This window comes from Hyla sarda, chromosome 3 (assembly GCF_029499605.1).
Source record: "Hyla sarda isolate aHylSar1 chromosome 3, aHylSar1.hap1, whole genome shotgun sequence".
NCBI classification, from domain to species: domain Eukaryota; kingdom Metazoa; phylum Chordata; class Amphibia; order Anura; family Hylidae; genus Hyla; species Hyla sarda.
This window is the reverse complement of record NC_079191.1, coordinates 99,038,723-99,058,849: the sequence shown is the minus strand read 5'-3', so window position 1 is coordinate 99,058,849 and position 20,127 is coordinate 99,038,723. Positions and strand designations below refer to the sequence as shown.

The window sequence follows — 20,127 nt, the reverse complement described above, 5'->3', positions numbered from 1 at the left end:
TGTATGCGCCCAAAGAAATCCAAAGTCCAATATAGCGTATTTTTGGTCACTTTTTAGATCATGAAAAAAATGAATAAAAAGCGATGAAGTCCAATCAATACAAAATGTTACTGCTAAAAACTTCAGATCACAACACAAAAAATGAGCCTCATACCACCGTACGCAGAAAAATAGTTATAGGGGGTCAGAAGAGGACTATTTTAAATGTATACATTTTCCTGCATGTAGTTATAATTTTTTTCCCCCCAGAAATGCGACAAAATCAAACCTATCTGTAGGATATCCTTTTAAACGTATGGACCTACAGAATAGAGATGTAATTTTTACTGAAAAAGTACTGCGTAGAAACTGAAGCCCCCAAAAGTTACAAAATGGTGTTTTTTTTTTCCTTCAAATTTGTTGCACAATGATTATTTATTTTTTTGTTTAATCATAGATTTTTGGGTAAAATTACTGATGTCATTACAAAGTAGGATTGGTGGCGCAAAAAAAAAAAATAAAAGCAGTATGTAATGTATATGATTTTAATCGTATTGACCCAGAGAATAAAGAAAACATGTAATTTTTCCCGTAGTGTACAGTGTGAAAACAAAACGTGTTTTTTTTTTTTTTTTTTTTCCAGTTTACCATACATTTAAGGGTAAAATGGATTAGCGGCAACCGGCTCCAAAAATAGATGGTAGTTAGACCAGCGGAACGGGGACGATGCTGTAACGGGCGTTCAGGAGTGAGGCGATAACCGGTTATTTTGCGCTATATGCGCTTCATCCGGCCCCTAACTAGCATCATTGCGCTCGGCTTTTTATCTTGCAGGTGAGTGTGCAATGATCATGTGACTTAGCCACCGGAACTTACGTGGTAACAATACAGGTAAAAAGCGGAGAAATATTAAAGCATAGATATCCATAAAACCATGTAATCTATACTAAAACAATGAACAATTATAGAATTATAACCCTACTTTGGACAGAAAAGAACATAATTAAAGGAGCATATTTATTCTAAGAAAGGGGCCATATCAACTCTGTCATTAAAGCCGAGCGGGCCTTGCGCTTCCAAACTCATAATCCAATGCGATTCTTCTCTCAATAATCTAAGATTCCTATCTAGGGGGGAGTCAGTGTGCCGGATAACTTCCAAGCCTCCAAATCTGACACTGGACTATTAGCATGTTCTTCTTTCATATGCTGAATAAATCTAGGGGCACCTAAACCTGTTCGCAATGAATAGGTGGGCTCCCTAAATCTAATCCTTAGTTGCCGATTAGTTTTACCTATATAATAAAAGTTACAACTACATAGCACAAAATATACTACATACCGTATGTGGATCTACATGTGATTAAATCAGTGATGGTGTAAGTATTACCTTCCAAAGTTATCATATTACTATTCATATTGTGTTTACATTGCGGGCAATTGCCGCATTTTTTATTGCCTTTTGGAGCAAAATTAGTCAACCACTGTTCATTTTTTTTGAAAAAATTATTTTCCGTTGTTTGTTATTTTTATTCAATTTTTCACCCCAAAGTGATGTTTCTCCTATATGTAATCACAAGTCTTCTTATTGCCACTTCATGTAAATCAGTGTCACCTTCCAAAATGTGCCAATTCTTATTAATGGCCCATTTGATAGTAGAGTTCATTGCACTATTATTGAAGGCAAAGTAGTCAAGTGAACAGTGAAGATAACAAAAGATTCTACTTTGCCTTCAATAATAGTGCAATGAACTCTACTATCAAATGGGCCATTAATAAAAATGTTTTAGTATAGATTACATGGTTTTATGGATATCTATGCTTTAATATTTCTCCGCTCTTTACCTGTATTGTTACCACGTAAGTTCCGGTGGCTAAGTCACATGATCATTGCACGCTCTCCTGCAAGATAAAAAGCCGAGCGCAATGATGCTAGTTAGGGGCCGGATGAAGCGCATATAGCGCAAAATAACCGGTTATCACCTCACTCCTGAGCGCCCGTTACAGCATGGTCCCCGTTCCGCTGGTCTAACTACAATCTATTTTTGGAGCCGGTTGCTGCTAATCCAATGGTGAGTGCGGGTATTTTGCTTTTGAGCTTTTCTTCTATGTACATTGATTTTCCCTGTTTTGGACTTTCCCAGCACCACCATAGCTGACGGCTTAATCAGACCCGCCTCTGTTTGAGCTGTTCGACTGGATCTTAACCCTGTCATTACTGAATAATCGCAAGTAGTGCTATCCCTTTTCTTAATCACTGATTAGATAGATAGATAGATAGATTAGTACTTATGTACTACAACATATCTCTAATATACAGTCATTATTTTTTTTTCCTTCATTAAAATAGTTTAATTTAAATTTGAAAACCGGCCACTAGAATTCGACGCTTGAATTCGGACCGATGCCGGCCGGGCAATCTGTCCTAATTCAGCCTGCGCTTGCTCCCTGCCTATCAATCAGACAGGCGGGAGCAAGCGCTTTGAACAAAGAGGCTGTGCGCAGGCTTCCTGGCGTCTCACACTGGCCCGAGCTCCCGGTGTGAGGTAGGACTGCCCTGCACTTTATTCTTTTTCGGGCGGGGGGATGGGAGGGAGCGGGTTGCACAGCGGGGTTCGGTGGAGCGGGATGTGTGCCAGCTGTGGCAATCACAGATACTGTTTTCACCACAGTGTGCCTCCAGTTGTTTCCCCATTACAACTCCCAGCATGCCCTGACAGCCAATAGATGTCAGGGCAAGCTGGGAGTTGTAGTGGTGAAACAGCTGGAGGCACACTGTATAGGTGAACTAAGGGCGGAAGTTGGCCCCCCCCCCCCAGCAGGCATCAGTGACATTGCGCCTGCTGGGGAAGTCTGCCTGGTAAGTGAGCCCACTACCAGGCAGACAAAGACATTTTTGATAAGTTAGGGATGAGCGAACTTACAGTAAATTCGATTCATCACAAACTTCTCAGCTCGGCAGTTGATGACTTTTCCTGCATAAATTAGTTCAGCTTTCAGGTGCTCCGGTGGGTTGGAAAAGGTGAATACAGTCCTAGGAGAGAGTCTCCTAGGACTGTATGCACCTTTTCCAGCCCACAGGAGCACCTGAAGGCTGAATTAATTTATGCAGTATAAGTCATCAACTGCTGAGCCGAGAAGTTCGTGACAAGTCGAATTTACTAGTAGTTTGCTCATCTCTAATTAGTGTTAAAAAAAAAAAAAAATTTAAATAAATGAATACAAAATTAAAGGCAGTGAGGGGGTTAGGGATAGATGGGCAATAGGCAGGGACAGAAAAAAAGATGGTGGGAGCTACTCTTTAACCCCTTAAGGACGCAGGACGTCCGCCATTAACCCCTCAGGTGCCGGGATCAATACAGATCCCGGCATCTGCGGCAGTGCGCGATTTAAATGAACGATCGGATCGCCCGCAGCGCTGCTGCGGGGATCCGATCATTCAGAACGCCGGACGGAGGTCCCCTCTCCTTCCTCCGTGCGGCTCCCGGCGTCTCCTGCTCTGGTCTGTGATCGAACAGACCAGAGCAGAAGATGACCGATAATACTGATCTGTTCTATGTCCTATACATAGAACAGATCAGTATTAGCAATCATGGTATTCCCCTCCCCCAATAAAAAAGTAAAACGTCCGGTTTTTCCTATTTTACCCCCAAAAAGCGTAAAAAAATTTTTTATAGACATTTGGTATCGCCGCGTGCGTAAATGTCCGAACTATTAAAATAAAATGTTAATGATCCCGTACGGTGAACGGCGTGAACGAAAAAAAGTCCCAAATTCCTACTTTTTTAATACATTTTATTTTTTTAAAAATTATAAAAAATGTATTAAGTTTTTTACATGCAAATGTGGTATCAAAAAAAAGTACAGATCATGGCGCAAAAAATGAGCCCCCATACCGCCGCTTATACGGAAAAATAAAAAAGTTATAGGTCATCAAAATAAAGGGATTATAAACGTACTAATTTGGTTAAAAAGTTTGTGATTTTTTTTAAGCGCAACAATAATATAAAAGTATGTAATAATGGGTATCATTTTAATCGAATTGACCCTCAGAATAAAGAACACACGTCATTTTTACCATAAATTGTACGGCGTGAAAACGAAACCTTCCAAAATTAGCAAAATTGCGTTTTTCGTTTTAATTTCCCCACAAAAATAGTGTTTTTTGGTTGCGCCATACATTTTATGATATGATGAGTTATGTAATTACAAAGGACAACTGGTCGCGCAAAAAACAAGCCCTCATACTAGTCTGTGGATGAAAATATAAAAGAGTTATGATTTTTAGAAGGCAAGGAGGAAAAAATGAAAACTTAAAAATTAAATTGTCTGAGTCCTTAAGGCCAAAATGGGCTGAGTCCTTAAGGCCAAAATGGGCTGTCTCTTTAAGGGTTAACAAAATATTATTTGGTACTAAAATATTAGCATAACAAATCAATGGTAAGTTCAGCTAGATCAGTTGTTACCTTTTGAATGTGCTTCTCAGAAACTTATGGTCAGGCTGTCATCATGTTTGATTTACTCTGAGGTCAACTCCCCTTGAAATTGCCACAAAGTGACAACCAATATGACTTGTCACTTTTAGAAAAAATGTTTGCTGTAAGTATAAATTCTAGATGAATTGCCAGTCCTATCAGACAATTCTGTGAAAGGGCCTTAAAGGGGTACTCCGGTGAAAACCTTTTTTTCTTTTAAATCAACTGGTGGCAGAAAGTTAAACATATTTGTAAATTCCTTCTATTAACCCCTTAAGGACACATGACGTACTGGAACGTCATGTGTCCACTCCCTATCTATAACGCGGGGCCACGGCGTGGCCCCGCGTCATAGCGGTTCGGGCCCGGCCTCTAACAACGGCCGGGACCCGTGGCTAATAGCGCGCGGCATTGATCGCTGTGCCGCGCGCTATTAACCCTTTAGACGCGGCGTTCAAAGTTGAACGCCGCGTCTAAAGTGAAACCGAAAGCATGCCGGCTAGCTCAGTGGGCTGTTCGGGATAGCCGCGGTGAAATCGCGGCATCCCGAACAGCTGACAGGACAGCGGGAGGGCCCCTACCTGCCTCCTCGCTGTCCGATCGCCGAATGACTGCTCAGTGCCTGAGATCCAGGCATGAGCAGTCATGCGGCAGAATCATCGATCACTGGTTTCTTATGAGAAACCAGTGATCAATGTAAAAGATCAGTGTGTGCAGTGTTATAGGTCCCTATGGGACCTATAACACTGCAAAAAAAAAGTGCAAAAAAAAAGTGAATAAACATCATTTAACCCCTTCCCTATTAAAAGTTTGAATCACCCCCCTTTTCCCATAAAAGAAAAAACACAGTGTAAATAAAAATAAAAATAAACATAAATGGTATCGCCGCGTGCGGAAATGTCCGAATTATAAAAATATATCGTTAATTAAACCGCACGGTCAATGGCGTGCGCGCAAAAAAATTCCAAAGTCCAAAATAGTGCATTTTTGGTCACTTTTTATATCATGAAAAAATGAATAAAAAGCGATCAATAAGTCCTATCAATGCAAAAATGGTACCGTTAAAAACTTCAGATCACGGCGCAAAAAATGAGCCCTCATACCGCCCCATACACGGAAAAATAAAAAAGTTATAGGGGTCAGAAGATGACAATTTTAAACGTATTAATTTTCCTGCATGTAGTTATGATTTTTTCCAGAAGTCCGACAAAATCAAACCTATATAAGTAGGGTATCATTTTAATCGTATGGACCTACAGAATACATATCAGGTGTCATTTTTACCGAAAAATGTACTATGTAGAAACGGAAGCCCCCAAAAGTTACAAAACAGCGGTTTTTTTTAAATTTTGTCGCACAATGATTTTTTTTCCCGCTTCACCATAGATTTTTGGGCAAAATGACTGACGTCATTACAAAGTAGAATTGGTGGCGCAAAAAATAAGCCATCATATGGATTTTTAGGTGTAAATTTGAAAGAGTTATGATTTTTTTAAAGGCAAGGAGCAAAAAACGAAAATGCAAAAACGGAAAAACCTCCGGTCCTTAAGGGGTTAAAAAATCTTAATCCTTCCTGTACTTATTAGCTGCTGAATACTACAGAGGAAATTCTTTTTGTTGGAATGCTCTCTGACATCACGAGCACAGGTCTCTCTGCTGACGTTATTATTATAATAATAATAATAATAACAATGCTTTATTTATTGTTGTCCTTAGTGGGATTTAAACCCAAGTCCCCAACACTGCAAGGCAGCAGTGCTAACCACTGAGCCACCATGCTGCCCTTAGCATACATCTGCTATGCATGGTTGCTAAAATGGACAGAGATGTCAGCAGAGAGCACTGTGCTCGTGATGTCATCAGTGTTCCAAAAAGAAAGGAATTTCCTCTGTAGCATTCAGCAGCTAATAAGTACTGGGAGGATTAAGATTTTTTAATAGAAGTAATTTACAAATATGTTTAACTTTCTGCCACCAGTTGATTTAAAAGAAAAAAAGGTTTTCACAGGAGTACTCTAGTGCAGAGTACTCCTGCTCTGTCCTGCCCGGACTGCAAAATAAATGAAAATGAACCATCACTCACCTTCCTGGGTTCCTGAAATACACCTCCCAGGCAGGAGATTACCCAGATGCCTGTTAGCAGTCACTTGACTATGATTGAGTCGGTGATTGCATCAAAGATCTGCTCAGCATCTCCGCCTTGTCAGATGAAGGTGAAGAGTTCTCTGGTGTTTAGGATTCCTGTCCTGGTCTTTGTCATAGTGATGCTTTGCAGACAGCACATTTGGGTTGTAGTTTATGGATGTTCTGTACCATCTCCTTAATATCTTGTGCATGTTTTTGTTGTGAAGTTAGAAAACAATGCTCTGGTGACCTATTCTGATTCCTCAAAAAAAAAAAAGAGAGAACGGGCACCGCCTAAATACACACCCCTGGGTGCAAGCAAGTTGCTGAAATACACATACTAGTTCAGAAAATGAGAGAAAGCTAGCAACTATATGATGCTGCACACCAATAAATTATTTAATCAGTCTCATGTGCCATACAAAAAACATCTTTATTTCAATTTGCAAAAAAGAGTATACAGACATTTAAAAACAATTAAAAAAACATACATTCGGGATAGAGGAATGTACTACATCCACCCCGTGCTGGGTAAATGACCCACTGTTCAGGGAGAGGACAATCCCTCCACAAAAATTGCTGAATAGAGAGTAACACCAGTTTCAAATATATAATGCAGTTAGTACAAAACGTTCACAAAGGTAATAAAGATGAAATCAATTCCACACTATCCAAATATGAGCATACACACTGACATGCATCTATCCAACTATCCTAATGGCTAGAAGGTCAAATCAAGGTAAATACCAGTCCTAGTAAAGTGCATGTGACATGAGAGAGATGACCGTCTCTAGCTAGTGAAGGTGCAATGGCAGAATGTCCTCATCCCAAACACCCAGACCCCACTCGTTCTGCCTTCAACTAGGAAGGCTTCCTATTCTGATTCCTTTCTGTACAACTGTCTTTCAACAATGAATCCATGATGGACCCAGTTAGAAGTGGCCTCTGAATAAACCTTCACCTTAATGCTAAGCGATAGTAACCTGGCACAGCCACTACACAATCTGCAGAGCTGCCTAATTCTGACAAAAAACCTTTTCTTTCACACATTTTGATAAATCGGGGTCAAACTGGAGTTTTTTCCTCAACAACCAATCACAGCTCAGCTTTCCTATCTTAACTAGCTGTGATTGATTGTTATGGGGTATTTTGATTAATTGGGCCATTTTTTTCCATTCAAGTGTGTTTATTATCTTATATAAAAAAGACCTGACCCCTCAACGCCCAGCCTAAACCCTTGGACCTAGAAACCTGAATTTTTGCACAGGTGTTGTTTTCAAGACGTAGACAAGGAATAAGAAAGGATTTTTCGAAATTCCACCCTTAAGGGGGTGAAAAAGGGGTTGTTTTTTTTATTTTTAAGTCCCATTTCGATAATAGTTGGTCACATGTTACTTATATGTCCACTTAAAATATAGGATAGTTAATTTAACCCTTAACCACCCCCATTTGTGAGGGTCGGGGTTTTTGTTTAAAGTCCCATGCAAATCCAATGGAAATGTATGTTCCCACATAACTTCCGTACAGCTGGAGATATTTCAATACCTGGTACACATATTGCAGGCCGGGATAGGTCGGGATATGAGGACTGTTGGCAGTATATAAGCAGCGCGAGAAGGCGGGTTCCCCTGCGCGCAGACTCGGTAAAAGTCCTCAAAGGATGTCTATCTTCAATTCCATGAAACAGATGTAATGTTTCCGGTTGATTGGATGCCCATAGACTTTACCCAGAGCGGCCTCGTTACTATAGGATTGTAAAAAGTAAATCTGTTACCCCAAATTTAACGCGAGCGAAGCCGCGGGCAAAAGCTAGTATTATAATAATGATAAAAATAAATAAATGCTGATTATGGTCGGCATTGTACTAGCGAATCTGGGGCTGGAACCTGCTGGGGGACTACAGGTAGTTGGCTGTATGTTCCCACACGTGCGCTGCGGCGCAGGGCAGAGGTGCGGCGGATGGATATGTTGGGTCATGTGATCGGAGGGCATGGATGTGACGTCAGACACTGGCCCTCTGTGTGTAAGTGCTGCCTGATAGTATTTAGGCAGCCCGCATTCTTCCAGAAGCCCTCCTTGTGGTAGCACAACCGGCTATCCATCTGGAGAGAATGAGATGTGGATAATATCTACTCCACCATGTATTATTAGCAGTCATAAAACAGTGCTTGCTCCTTAATAGCATCCTCTCGCTGTAAATGGTTCTCCAAGGAAAGACTTCTTGGATTGTAAGCATTTATAGCTTGGAAGTACTTTGTAAAGACACTGCTCATGTATGCTGCAACACCCCCCAAAAATAAATAAAACGGTCAAGCATAAACTTATGAAGTTGTTAGTGCTGAGAATATATAAATTATTTTTGATATTTTTTTTATAATAAATTAGTTGGCAGATTTATTTTGATTAATGGACTAATCTGATAACCATAAGGGAGAAGATCATTTTTGAGTTTAGATTAGGGAGTGGATCGGACTGAATGTCTTCGGTGTGTTTTAGGTAAGGGATGCTTGTGTGTTGAGAGTTTGTGTGATCGGCTAGATGCCGAGCTTTGCAGAGGCTGAGAGGAGTAGCTTTTTATTGTATTTATATACGTATAATTCTTTTAAATTTCCTTTTGTCGTGTTCTTCCCCATCGACCCCCCCCCCATGTAAGGGCTATACCTCTTACCTGTGGCCAGAAAGGAGGGGCAGCACATTCCCGGGTTGTCCATCATACGTGCTCCCCCCAGTAAAAACAAAAATGGCAACTAAACTGATTCCCATTGACATGAATGTGATCCTTTTTTAAATTACCGTATATACTCGAGTATAAGCCGAGTTTTTCAGCACGATTTATCGTGCTGAAAACACCCCCCTCGGCTTATACTCGAGTGAACTCCCCCACCCGCAGTGGTCTTCAACCTGCGGACTTCCAGAGGTTTCAAAACTACATCTCCCAGCAAGCCCGCGCAGCCATCGGCTGTCCGGGCTTGCTGGGAGTTGTAGTTTTGAAACCTCCGGAGGTCCGCAGGTTGAAGACCACTGCGGCCTTCAACATCATCCAGCCCCCTCTCACCCCCTTTAGTTCTGAGTACTCACCTCCGCTCGGCGCTGGTCCGGTGCTGCAGGACTGTCCGGAGAGGAGGTGGTCCGGTGGGATAGTGGTTCCGGGCTGCTATCTTCACCGGGGAGGCCTCTTCTAAGCGCTTCGGGCCCGGCCTCAGAATAGTCACGTTGCCGTGACAACGACGCAGAGGTGCGTTCATTGCCAACGTACTTCTGCGTCATTGTCAAGGCAACGCCTCTATTCCGGGCCGGAAGCGCGGAGAAGAGGCGCCCCCGGTGAAGATAGCAGCCCGGACCACCTCCTCACCGGACCACCTCCTCTCCGGACAGCCCTGCAGGACCGGACCAGCGCCGAGCGGAGGTGAGTACTCAGAACTAAAGGGGGTGAGAGGGGGCTGGATGATGTTGAAGGCCGTAGTGGTCTTCAACCTGCGGACCTCCGGAGGTTTCAAAACTACAACTCCCAGCAAGCCCGGACAGCCGATGGCTGCCCGGGCTTGCTGGGAGTTGTAGTTTTGAAACCTCTGGAGGACCGCAGGTTGAAGACCACTGAGGGCGAATGATGAGAAGAGGATGATGAAGGGGGGGGGGGGGTGTGGGGATGAAGGGGGGGGGGGGGGATGATGAAGGGGGGGTGTGGGATGATTACAAGGGGATGATGAAGGGGGGATGTGTGGGATAAGGGGATGATGAAGGGGGGATGTGCGGGATGATAAGGGGATGATGAAAGGGGGATGTGTGGGATGATGACAAGGGGATGATGAAGGGGGGATGTGTGGGATGATAAGGGGATGATGAAGGGGGGATGTGTGGGATGATGACAAGGGGATGATGATGAGGATGTTAATGACGGGTCTGGATGATGACGGGGGGGGGATGAGGTATTTACCACCCTAGGCTTATACTCGAGTCAATAACTTTTCCTGGGATTTTGGGTTGAAATTAGGGGTCTCGGCTTATACTCGGGTCGGCTTATACTCGAGTATATACGGTAGTTTGCAAAAGGCTGGATCTGATCTTACTAACAGACATGTCTTAACAGAACCACGTGTCAATGTGGACGAGCCCATACATTTTAGTAGTTTGGACAATTCCACACACGTTTATGCCAGATATTTTATTAAATTTTTTTTAATTTTAAGATGTATGGGAAAGGGGTAAGTTAAACTTTTAAAATTGAAGGGGTTAACACCCCCTTTTTTTTTCCTCTCCTTTTACACTTTATTAGTTCTCCCAAGGGGACTTGTATGAGCAATCTGTGAGGTTCTGGATTCTGTTTTATCATTGTTAATCTTTGGAGCTCTTCCTAAAGCCAATTTTCTCTGCTTCTGTTTGTTCCCATTTTTTTTTTTTTAACTCCAGGCTGCAGAAATAGATACTGTGATAGGAAAGGACAGAGAAGGATTCTTCACTAATGGTCTACTTATTGGAGGAAAGAAATGCTCGGTGATCAGAGACAGCCTGTTTGTTGAAAATGATCACACAATGGACATCAGGACAAAAAGTCAAGGTGGAGAACCAACATACAACATTGCTGTAGGCAGAGCTGGCAGAGGTGAGAAACCTATTCTTCATCCAGTTGTCCACATAATATCAAAGTTTTGGTGGAAATTCTTGTATCATGTGGTTTTTTTTAAATGCTTGTTCATCATTGTTAGTCAAGTGGAGCAAGATCCCCTGAAAGGGATACATAGCACCTTCTTAAAACATTCTCAAACTCAAGTAGAGGGAAGCCTGTTAACACCTTCTCAATAATAGTGCCTATTGAATGGCATCAGTCATTACACCAATAAGTTGGCGATGGGCCTTTTCTATCAAATCTCCTGCTTCCTGATCAGGTAGGCGGGGAGCTTTTTTGCTTTGTGTGGAAATGATGGATGAGCAATTTAGTCCAGTGCTCATTCATATACATATAGCACAAGATTTTACTCAACATTTTATTTACATTTTTTTTTTCTCCCTAGACTTCATGGCTGATTTAAGTGTACAAATAAGACAGGCATGAGGCAAACCATTGACACGCTGTGATTGTGTCTTCCTGACAAATTGACAGATGTAGCCTTCTGTAAACGGACTGTGGGATCGAAGGGGTTAAATGGCTTAAAGCTGGTCCAAAATGGTGTTAAAAATTACCTGTACTTTCTGAAGCCTTTTAAAAACCATCATGGGGGACATTTATCAAGGCTTGTACACAGCTTTTCTGTTTACATTTGTCATACATAAGGTAACTTTGGCTATATATATATATATATATATATATATATATATATATATATATATATTATAATAAATAACAGGGAATCATAGTTATATTCCAGAACCCTCTAGAGGAGGCAAAAAGAGGCAGCTTGCATGCATACAGCTTGCGGTATGCATAGGAAATATTGGACTAAGCCCCACCCACAATTATGCTGTCTTGGTCTCTCTTTCTGCTAGAGATGGAATTCCCCAAACAGGCAGTGGAAAGAAGATTACAGAGAAATATGTGACACTTGGCAGCCAAAACCTTTTCTTTCTTAGAAAGAAAAGGTGGAAAACTTAATAAAATAATTTTTAAAGGGGTATTCCAGAAAATTAAACAGATTTGTAAATTACTTCTATTAAAAAAATCTTACGCCTTCCAGTAATTATCGGCTGCTGAAGTTGAGTTGTTCTTTTCTGTCTGGCAACAGTGCTCTCTGCTGATATCTCTGCTTGTCTCGAGAACTGCACAGAGTAGAAGAGGTTTGCTATGGGGATTTGCTTCTACTCTGGCCAGTTCCCGAGATAGGGGTCATCGGAGAGCACTTAGACAGAAAAGAACAACTCAACTTAAGCAGTTCATAAGTACGGAAAGGATTAAGGTTTTTTAATAGAATTAATTTACAAATCTGTTTAACTCTCTGGATCCAGTTGATAGATGAACACTTTTTTTTTTTTTTTTTTTTTTTCTCTGGATAACCCCTTTAATCCTTCCAGTCCTGATTAGTGGCTGTATACTACAGAGGAAATTCTTTTCTTTTGGGATTTCTTTGCTGTCATGACCGCAGTGCTCTCTGCTGACACCCCTGTCAATTTTAGGAACTGTCCAGAGCAGCATATGTTTGCACTAGAGATTTTCTCTGCTCTTGACAGTTTCTGCTGACACCTCTGTCCATGTCAGGGAGCACTGTGGTTGTGACAGAAAACCCAAAAGAAAAGAACTTCCTCTTTAGTATACAGCCCCTAATAAGTACTGGAAGGATTAAGATTTTATTTTTTTTTTTAAATAGAGGTAATTTACAAATCTTGTTTAACTTTTTGGCATCAGTTGCTAAAAAAAATAAATAATAATTTCCACAGAGTACCCCTTTAAATATGCTATAAAAAGCCCACTACGTCCCTAAAGCTTCCCTTTTCACAAGTCCAAGCCCATTTTGACCTTAAGGACAGGACAATTTTTTTTTATTTTTGCATTTTCGTTTTTCCTACTCTCCTTCTAAAAAACGTAACTTATATTTTCATCTACAGAGTAGAATGAGGGCTTGTTTTTTGCACGACCAGTTGTCCTGCGTAATGACATCACTCATTTTACCATAAAATGTATGGCGCAACCAAAAATACTATTTGTGTGGGGAAACTAAAAAGAAACCCGAAATTTAGCAAATTTTGGAAGGTTTCGTTTTCACACTGTACAATTTACATTCAAAATGACATTTGTTCTTTATTTTGTGGATTAAACATTTTACACTTTTTATTGGAGATTTTTCCATTTTTTTAAAATCTTTTTTTATTTATTTTTTTCTTTCTTTGCGTCGTAGTGGGTCGGGCAACTACCGGGACCCATGGCTAATAACACGCGGCACTGATCGTGGTGCAGTGCACCATTAACCCTTTAGGTGTGGCGTTCAAAGTTTATTGCCGCACCTAAAGTGAAAGTAAACTTCTGTCGGTTAGCTCAGGGGGCTGTTCGGGACCACCGCGGTGAAATCGCAGCATCCTGAACAGCTGTAGGGCATGAGGAGGGTCCCGCTACCTGCCTCCTGGTGTCCGATCGCTGAATGACTGCTCAGTACCTGAGATCCAGGCATGAGCAGTCAAGCGGCAGAATGATCGATCAATGGTTTCCTATGAGAAACCATTGATCAATGTAATAGATCAGTGTGTGCAGTGTTATAGGTCCCTATGGGAGCTATAACACTGCAAAAAAAGTGAATAAAGATCATTTAACCCCTTCCCTTATAAAAGATTGAATCAATCCCAAAGTGTAAATAAAAATAAACATGTGGTATCGCCACGTGCGGAAATGTCCGTATTATAAAAATATATCGTTAATTATACCGCATGGTCAATGGCGTACGCGCCAAAAAAAAAATTCCAAAGTCCAAAATAGCACAATCTTTTTTTCGCATTTATTTTCTTTAGATCATGAAAAAATGAATAAAAAGCGATCAAGAAGTCCGATCAATACAAATATGGTACCGCTAAAAATTCAGATCACGGTGCAAAAAAATGAGCCCTCATACTGCCCCATACGTCAAAAAATAAAGTTATAGGGGTCAGAAGTTGACAATTTTAAACATATATAAATTTTCCTGCATGTAGTTATGACTTTTTTTCAGAAGTACGACAAAATCAATCCTATATAAGTAGGGTATCATTTTAATCGTATGAACCTACAGAATAAAGAGAAGGTGACATTTCTACCGAAAAATGTACTACGTAGAAACCCCCCAAAATTTACAAAATGGCGTTTTTTCTTAAATTTTGTCGCACAATTTTATTTTTTCGTTTTTGCATAGATTTTTGGATAAAATGACTGATGTCATTACAAAGTAGAATTGGAGGAGCAAAAAATTACGCAATTATATGGATTTTTTAGGTGTAAAATTGAAAGAATAGATAGATAGATCGATAGATATATATATATATATAATATATATATATATATATAATATTTTTTTTTTTTTTTTTTTTTTTAAGGTAAGGAGGAAAAAAACGAAAGTGCAAAAAAACTGGAAAAACCCTGGGTCCTTAAGGGGTTAATAGTCCCCATAGGGGACTATCTATAGCAATCATTTGATTGCTAATACTGTCCAGTGCTATGCATGGGGCATAGCACTGATCAGTGTTATTGGCTATCTTCTGCTCAATCTCATACCAGAGCAGAAGAAGCTTGGAAGGCAGCGGAGGCAGCTGATCTGATCCCAGTGGCCGTTCCACGGGTGATCAGATCAGCATAAAATGTAGCCGAACTACCGCAGATGCTGTGATCTGTACTGACCACGATATCTGGGGGGTTAATGGCGGACATTGGCGCAATCGTGGAGGTCGGCCATTACTGGGCAGGTCCCTGGCTGTTATCAGCAGCAGGGAGCTGCTGCACATAACCCGATCATCGCTCCGATGCTTGTAGTCATGTCCAGGGCATTAATGTATGTCCTGGTGTGCCAAGTACCAGGATGTACATTTACATCAGTGTTCGTTAAGAGACCGCATCAATAGATGAGGCTGGGTTTCTTGATACTGTATGGAATAGGACAATGTTTTCTCAAACTTGTACTTTCAAAAAACGTGTACACTGCATAACCTATCTAGGCATAAATCCTCTACTACTATTTTTATAAATGAAACTGCAAGACTGATCTCACATTACTTTGCAGACCTGGGTTAATTGGCAACCCTGACATTATCTTGGATAGGATGTATAAATGTGGTGAAAGTAACCACATTAAAAGAAATGGTAATAGAAGGGACCAAAAATACAAAGTATGCCCCTGCCTTAATACCAGCATTTCAATCTGCAAATCACAACAGGTCCATTTCCTTTCTGGGCTCTTAAAGGCTTCCAATGCATCTTACATTCTTTTGAAGTTACGGAGATCCCTAGGCTTCTGATATCAATTGTAGACCAATCCTCCACTCATGCTAACTGTTATAGACAACCCGGGTCTGAACTGCCCCAAAGTTCATCTGGTGGACTTGTAATATTCAGACAAAGGAAAGTGTCTCTAAGACAAATGATACATTAGTGTACTGGTCACTAAAAATGAAGACCCATCATGACCTGTTTCAGTCAGGCTCCAAATGCTTACACTGACCATTCCCTAGAATGAGTGGGGAGAAAAGCGTGCTGCCATGCACTTCTTTGTCGTGTCTGTGACTAAGAGGGTCCCATAGACTTACATTATGCCACCAACTTGGTCTTATGAAACAGCTGGGAGGGAACGAGCTAAGCATGCATTTGTTCCACTTCCTCTAGCAATAGGTCTGAGTCTGAAAAATCCTTTATCTCTATGAAAAGGGGTGAGTGTGTGTGTGTTTGTTTTTAAATTTTTTGTCATAGAGGCCATTGTTTTTCTGCAGTGTAGGTTAGGACAAAGTGTTATTCATAGCACCTTAAAAATGTTATGTTCTGCTATGATCCTAAAACTGCTTTAATTTACCTCCTATTCTTTTCATGTAAAATTTCTTAAATTAAAAACATATACACATTGCGCCACTTTACCAAGATTCATACTGGACAGGGTCACCATAAAAAAAGAACTCTGGTCTGTTGTAGAGATGGCAGGTAACTGATTTAGTAGAGAATCGGATGTCGTGTGTGTAAACTTAAACTGATGTGTTGTGGCTTTTTACAGTAAGAACAATGTTTATAACTGGTTTCTCTCTTCTCTTTCAGTTTTGATCTTCACAATGGGAAAGGAAGGAGTCCATGGAGGCGGCTTGAATAAAAAGGCGTATTCAATGGCAAAATACTTGAGAGATATGGGTTTCTAGCTGTTAGGCCAACTTATATTCTAGGGGGAAAATAAACAATTGCTACTAAACTTTCCTGTCTGAACAAAGCATCATTTTCATCTGGAAATTTTATTAGCAATAACTGGGGGTGATGGGGGATGAACCTGTGTCTCCTTTGTATCCCTATTTAAGTGGGGAAAGTCTTTTTTTTTTTTTTTTTTTTTTTTTTTTCTCTTTGTCATTTCAAGCATTTTAGTTTTATGGCAAATTATGTCCACAATGGGGACAACCCAACCGGATGTTCTGTTAATTGCTTTCACCCTTCCTAAAGGCTTTACCACTGAGCAGCATCTTCTGCCAGCATTCGCTGTGTTTTCCCATCATTCATGCTGTGGGTGATGGTTCCAATTTGTCTTACATTTACCCATCATCCTATTGTCCATGTCGACATTACTCACGACCCTCATCGACGATCTACTTGTAGTTTCTTAATGTGAAATATGTGGCTTTAAGTATGTTTACAAGCTAGTCATCCAATTTTATTAGTATACATAGTGTCTGACACATTGTATTTGAAATTTGTGTAGTAAACTGTGGACATGAGTCCCAGTTCAATACAACTTGAGTACCGAATGTAAACTTTTGCCACAATTGTACCTCAGCTAAGTAACTTTAGTCCTTTTCTCATATGAAACAAGTACTTGACTCAATCTAAACAGCTTTAGAGGTTGGCATTGTATTTAAAACCCAGGAGATTCTCCCATTTGTGCTGCTCTGCTACCAGCTTAGGGTACTTGGCATATGCTTGTGTTGTCTTGCAAGAAGTCTAGGCTTAGTATGAGTAGAAGCCTAGCATCTTAAGTCTGCAGGACTACAATTAGGCATAGGCCATAAACTTATGCATACTGGGGTGAATGGCAGTGCACAGAAAATGACGCGGAACAATGAAGCATGTTCTTGAAACCACTGGATCCCCTGCCTTTTTGAGTGGTTTGAGCAGATACACAGCTCAGTTTAGTCTTCCTTTTGCTCAAACACAGGTGGAAATAACTACATAGAACACTAAATTCTAGGTCCACATTCACACTACTCTTGAATTTTCTTTTAGTGCGTGTCTGAATGATCCCTTTTTAATATTGGTGCAGATCAGTGTCTGTTACCAGCTTGGCATTGACATTTCTGCTCAGAGGGATGGTTTTTGGTGCAATAACTGTTACACCTTTTTATTCCACATTAGTATATGCCAAATAATTTTTTTTAAACAAGTTTTAAAGCCATTTGCTAGCATTTATTCCTTCATTGTGGTTGAGATGGGAAAACTGTCCTTGAACTCTAAGCTCTAATCTTAAACCCAGCCCTGCAGCACAGCAAAGGTTTTCACAGATAAGGGAGTGAACATGAGGATTGGTACACAAGCGCTCATATAGGAGGGCCTTGCACATAGTCCAGTAAGCTGTAAGAGAATTTTGGGGTATAGTTATAACTTATTTCTCAATGTGGATCTTTATTGTAAGCAGTTGACATAGTGGTCAATGGCCCATATCACAATGTTAAGTAATCTATGATCTGGTCTCCCTTTCACTCCTAGAAGTCTCCATACTCCTTGTTTAGTTCTGTTGTGTCTTGTGACATTTAGCCTAAATGACAGTGTTGCCTTTCCTTTCTACCACATAAGATTTTTAGTGGACGTTGGCTGGTCAAAGATCCTGCTGTATACTTCAAGTCCTGCAAGAACTTTATACATTTCTAATAATATAACTGACAAACCTATTTGAATTGTGTAACACTACAAATATAAAATCCTTCATTTTTGAAGGAGCCGCTGACACAGGCTCTTGATCAGTTAGCGCATTTAGTTCTAAGATTTTAATTTTTTTTGTTAGGGAATATTGTGATCTAAACCCTTATAATATACAATGTTTTGGTATATATTTTGCTCATTGGACCAATTGCAGCTACATATTTCCCAAGCACTTAAAGGCTTAATTCATCTTAAAGAAAGCCAGTCACAAAGTGTAAGGAGCTGTATTGATGGTTGAATCAATATTCAGTAGAACTGTTGACCAGGACATGGTTACCTTGACGTTTGAGGCGTATGTTATGAAGATCCTCGGTAATGCTGTTAATGAACACACTCTGAACATTGGTCCAGGCTACATCATGGCCGCCTTCTCTTCATGACTGGTCCATTTTAAGGAAGGAACTGCCGGCTGCAATGACGTACTTCAGCTTATTTTCTTTGGCTGGCTCTCCTAAGAACCATGACGGTGCTGCTTGATTCTCTCCATAGTTTAAGGGTTGGTAGTCTGCAATAGTGCTGCTGATAAAGCGGAACAGCAAATTCACATTTGGGGAAACTTTGCTGCAGAATCAGTTCAGTACATTTTTTCTTTTTCCTTGTATTTTAAATGTGTATAACCTGGTTGTCAGTTAAATTCACTACTCACCGTCTATTTTAATAAATGAAAACTATATGGATTCTTTGTACTAAAGAATAGTAGATGGCATTCTTTAGAATGAACCCGGCTGTATTTGTGATAGCTTCATATGTATTCTGTGCCATATGACAAAACAAAGCTGTGAGATGGCTTTTAACTGACACGAGGTCCTCCTTTCTCTGGAATGGCAATTCTGTAAAGACATTTTTAGTATTTTGCTTCAGTTTGTCTTGTGTATCATGTAAAAGAAGAAAAAAAACTGTAAACATTCTTGTTAATTTGTCCATCTTTCCCTGCACTTTTGTTACATCTGGGATACAGTCTAACTCATCTGACTTAATATGCATTTAAAAAAATGCCATAAACTATTAAAACACCTTGTTTACAGACAGATGAAATTAAATTTATTCCAACCAAATTGTTGTCCTCCTATTTATTTATTGGGGTGGTATGTGTACAAGCATTACAGTAGTTTCTAGGATAGTCAAGTGGGGTCTGTACTGTTAGTATTATGAATCACTACTACCTGTAGTTTTCAACATGTCCACAGTAAAACAGTAGAAATGAAGTTTGTCACTCAATAGTGTCTCAACTGTAAACCTGTTGCTGCTTCTCTCAAAGTACAGCTTAACAAGGTAAAGAATGCTTCTTGGCCCAGTCAGTAAGATCTGTCTGCACAAACAGAATTCTGAGTATAATATTTATTCTGAATACATTTTGAATAGGGCAGATCTACTAAATGAAATGAAAATGTTCTACTGTACACAATGTTGTGCTCTTTTTATATATGTAAATGCCTAAAATCTTCCCATGGATCTGGGTACTAATTATTTCCATATACTACACAATCTGCCAGTTTTAAAGGAAATCTGTCATCAGAATCACCCGCACTAAATCTGTTACACAGGCTTGTAGTGCGGGTGATCCTGATTAAAACGCTCCTTACCTGGTTAAAAATGGTTCAGCGGTTCTTCAGATATCTTTATTTTTAGTTTTCTGTTATTCCCTGGCTTGGGACTCAGTGGGAGGTGTTATCATCTCGGACTCGGCTACACGTCATTCTAGCTGGGCGGAGCTGCCGCACGGCTCATGAATATTCATGAACTTATCCTCGTGGTCTAACTCCTTTTTCTAGGTCTGGTGGGGAGGGCCGCGAGGATAAGTTCATGAATATTCATGAGCCGGGCGGCAGCTCCGCCCAGCTAGAATGACGTGTGGCCGAGTCCGAGATAACACCTCTCACTGAGTCCCAAGCCAGGGAATAACAGAAAACTAAAAATATAGATATCTTAAGAAGCGCTGAACCATTTTTAACCAGGTAAGAAGCGTTTTAATCAGGATCACCCGCACTACAAGCCTGTGTAACAGA

The 20,127-nt window shown here is 40.4% G+C and overlaps 1 protein-coding gene across 1 annotated transcript in view; it reads left to right on the top strand.

Moving 5' to 3' along the window:
- PFN2 (profilin 2) overlaps nt 1–19,176 on the top strand; it is a 69,141-nt gene extending 49,965 nt beyond the window's left edge. The window contains exons 2-3 of the mRNA XM_056564763.1: nt 10,984–11,176; nt 16,262–19,176. Coding sequence (XP_056420738.1) covers nt 10,984–11,176; nt 16,262–16,359 — 291 coding nt within the window. The 3' untranslated portion in view covers nt 16,360–19,176. The remainder of the gene's footprint in view (nt 1–10,983; nt 11,177–16,261) is intronic.
- Nucleotides 19,177–20,127: the final 951 nt, after the last annotated feature.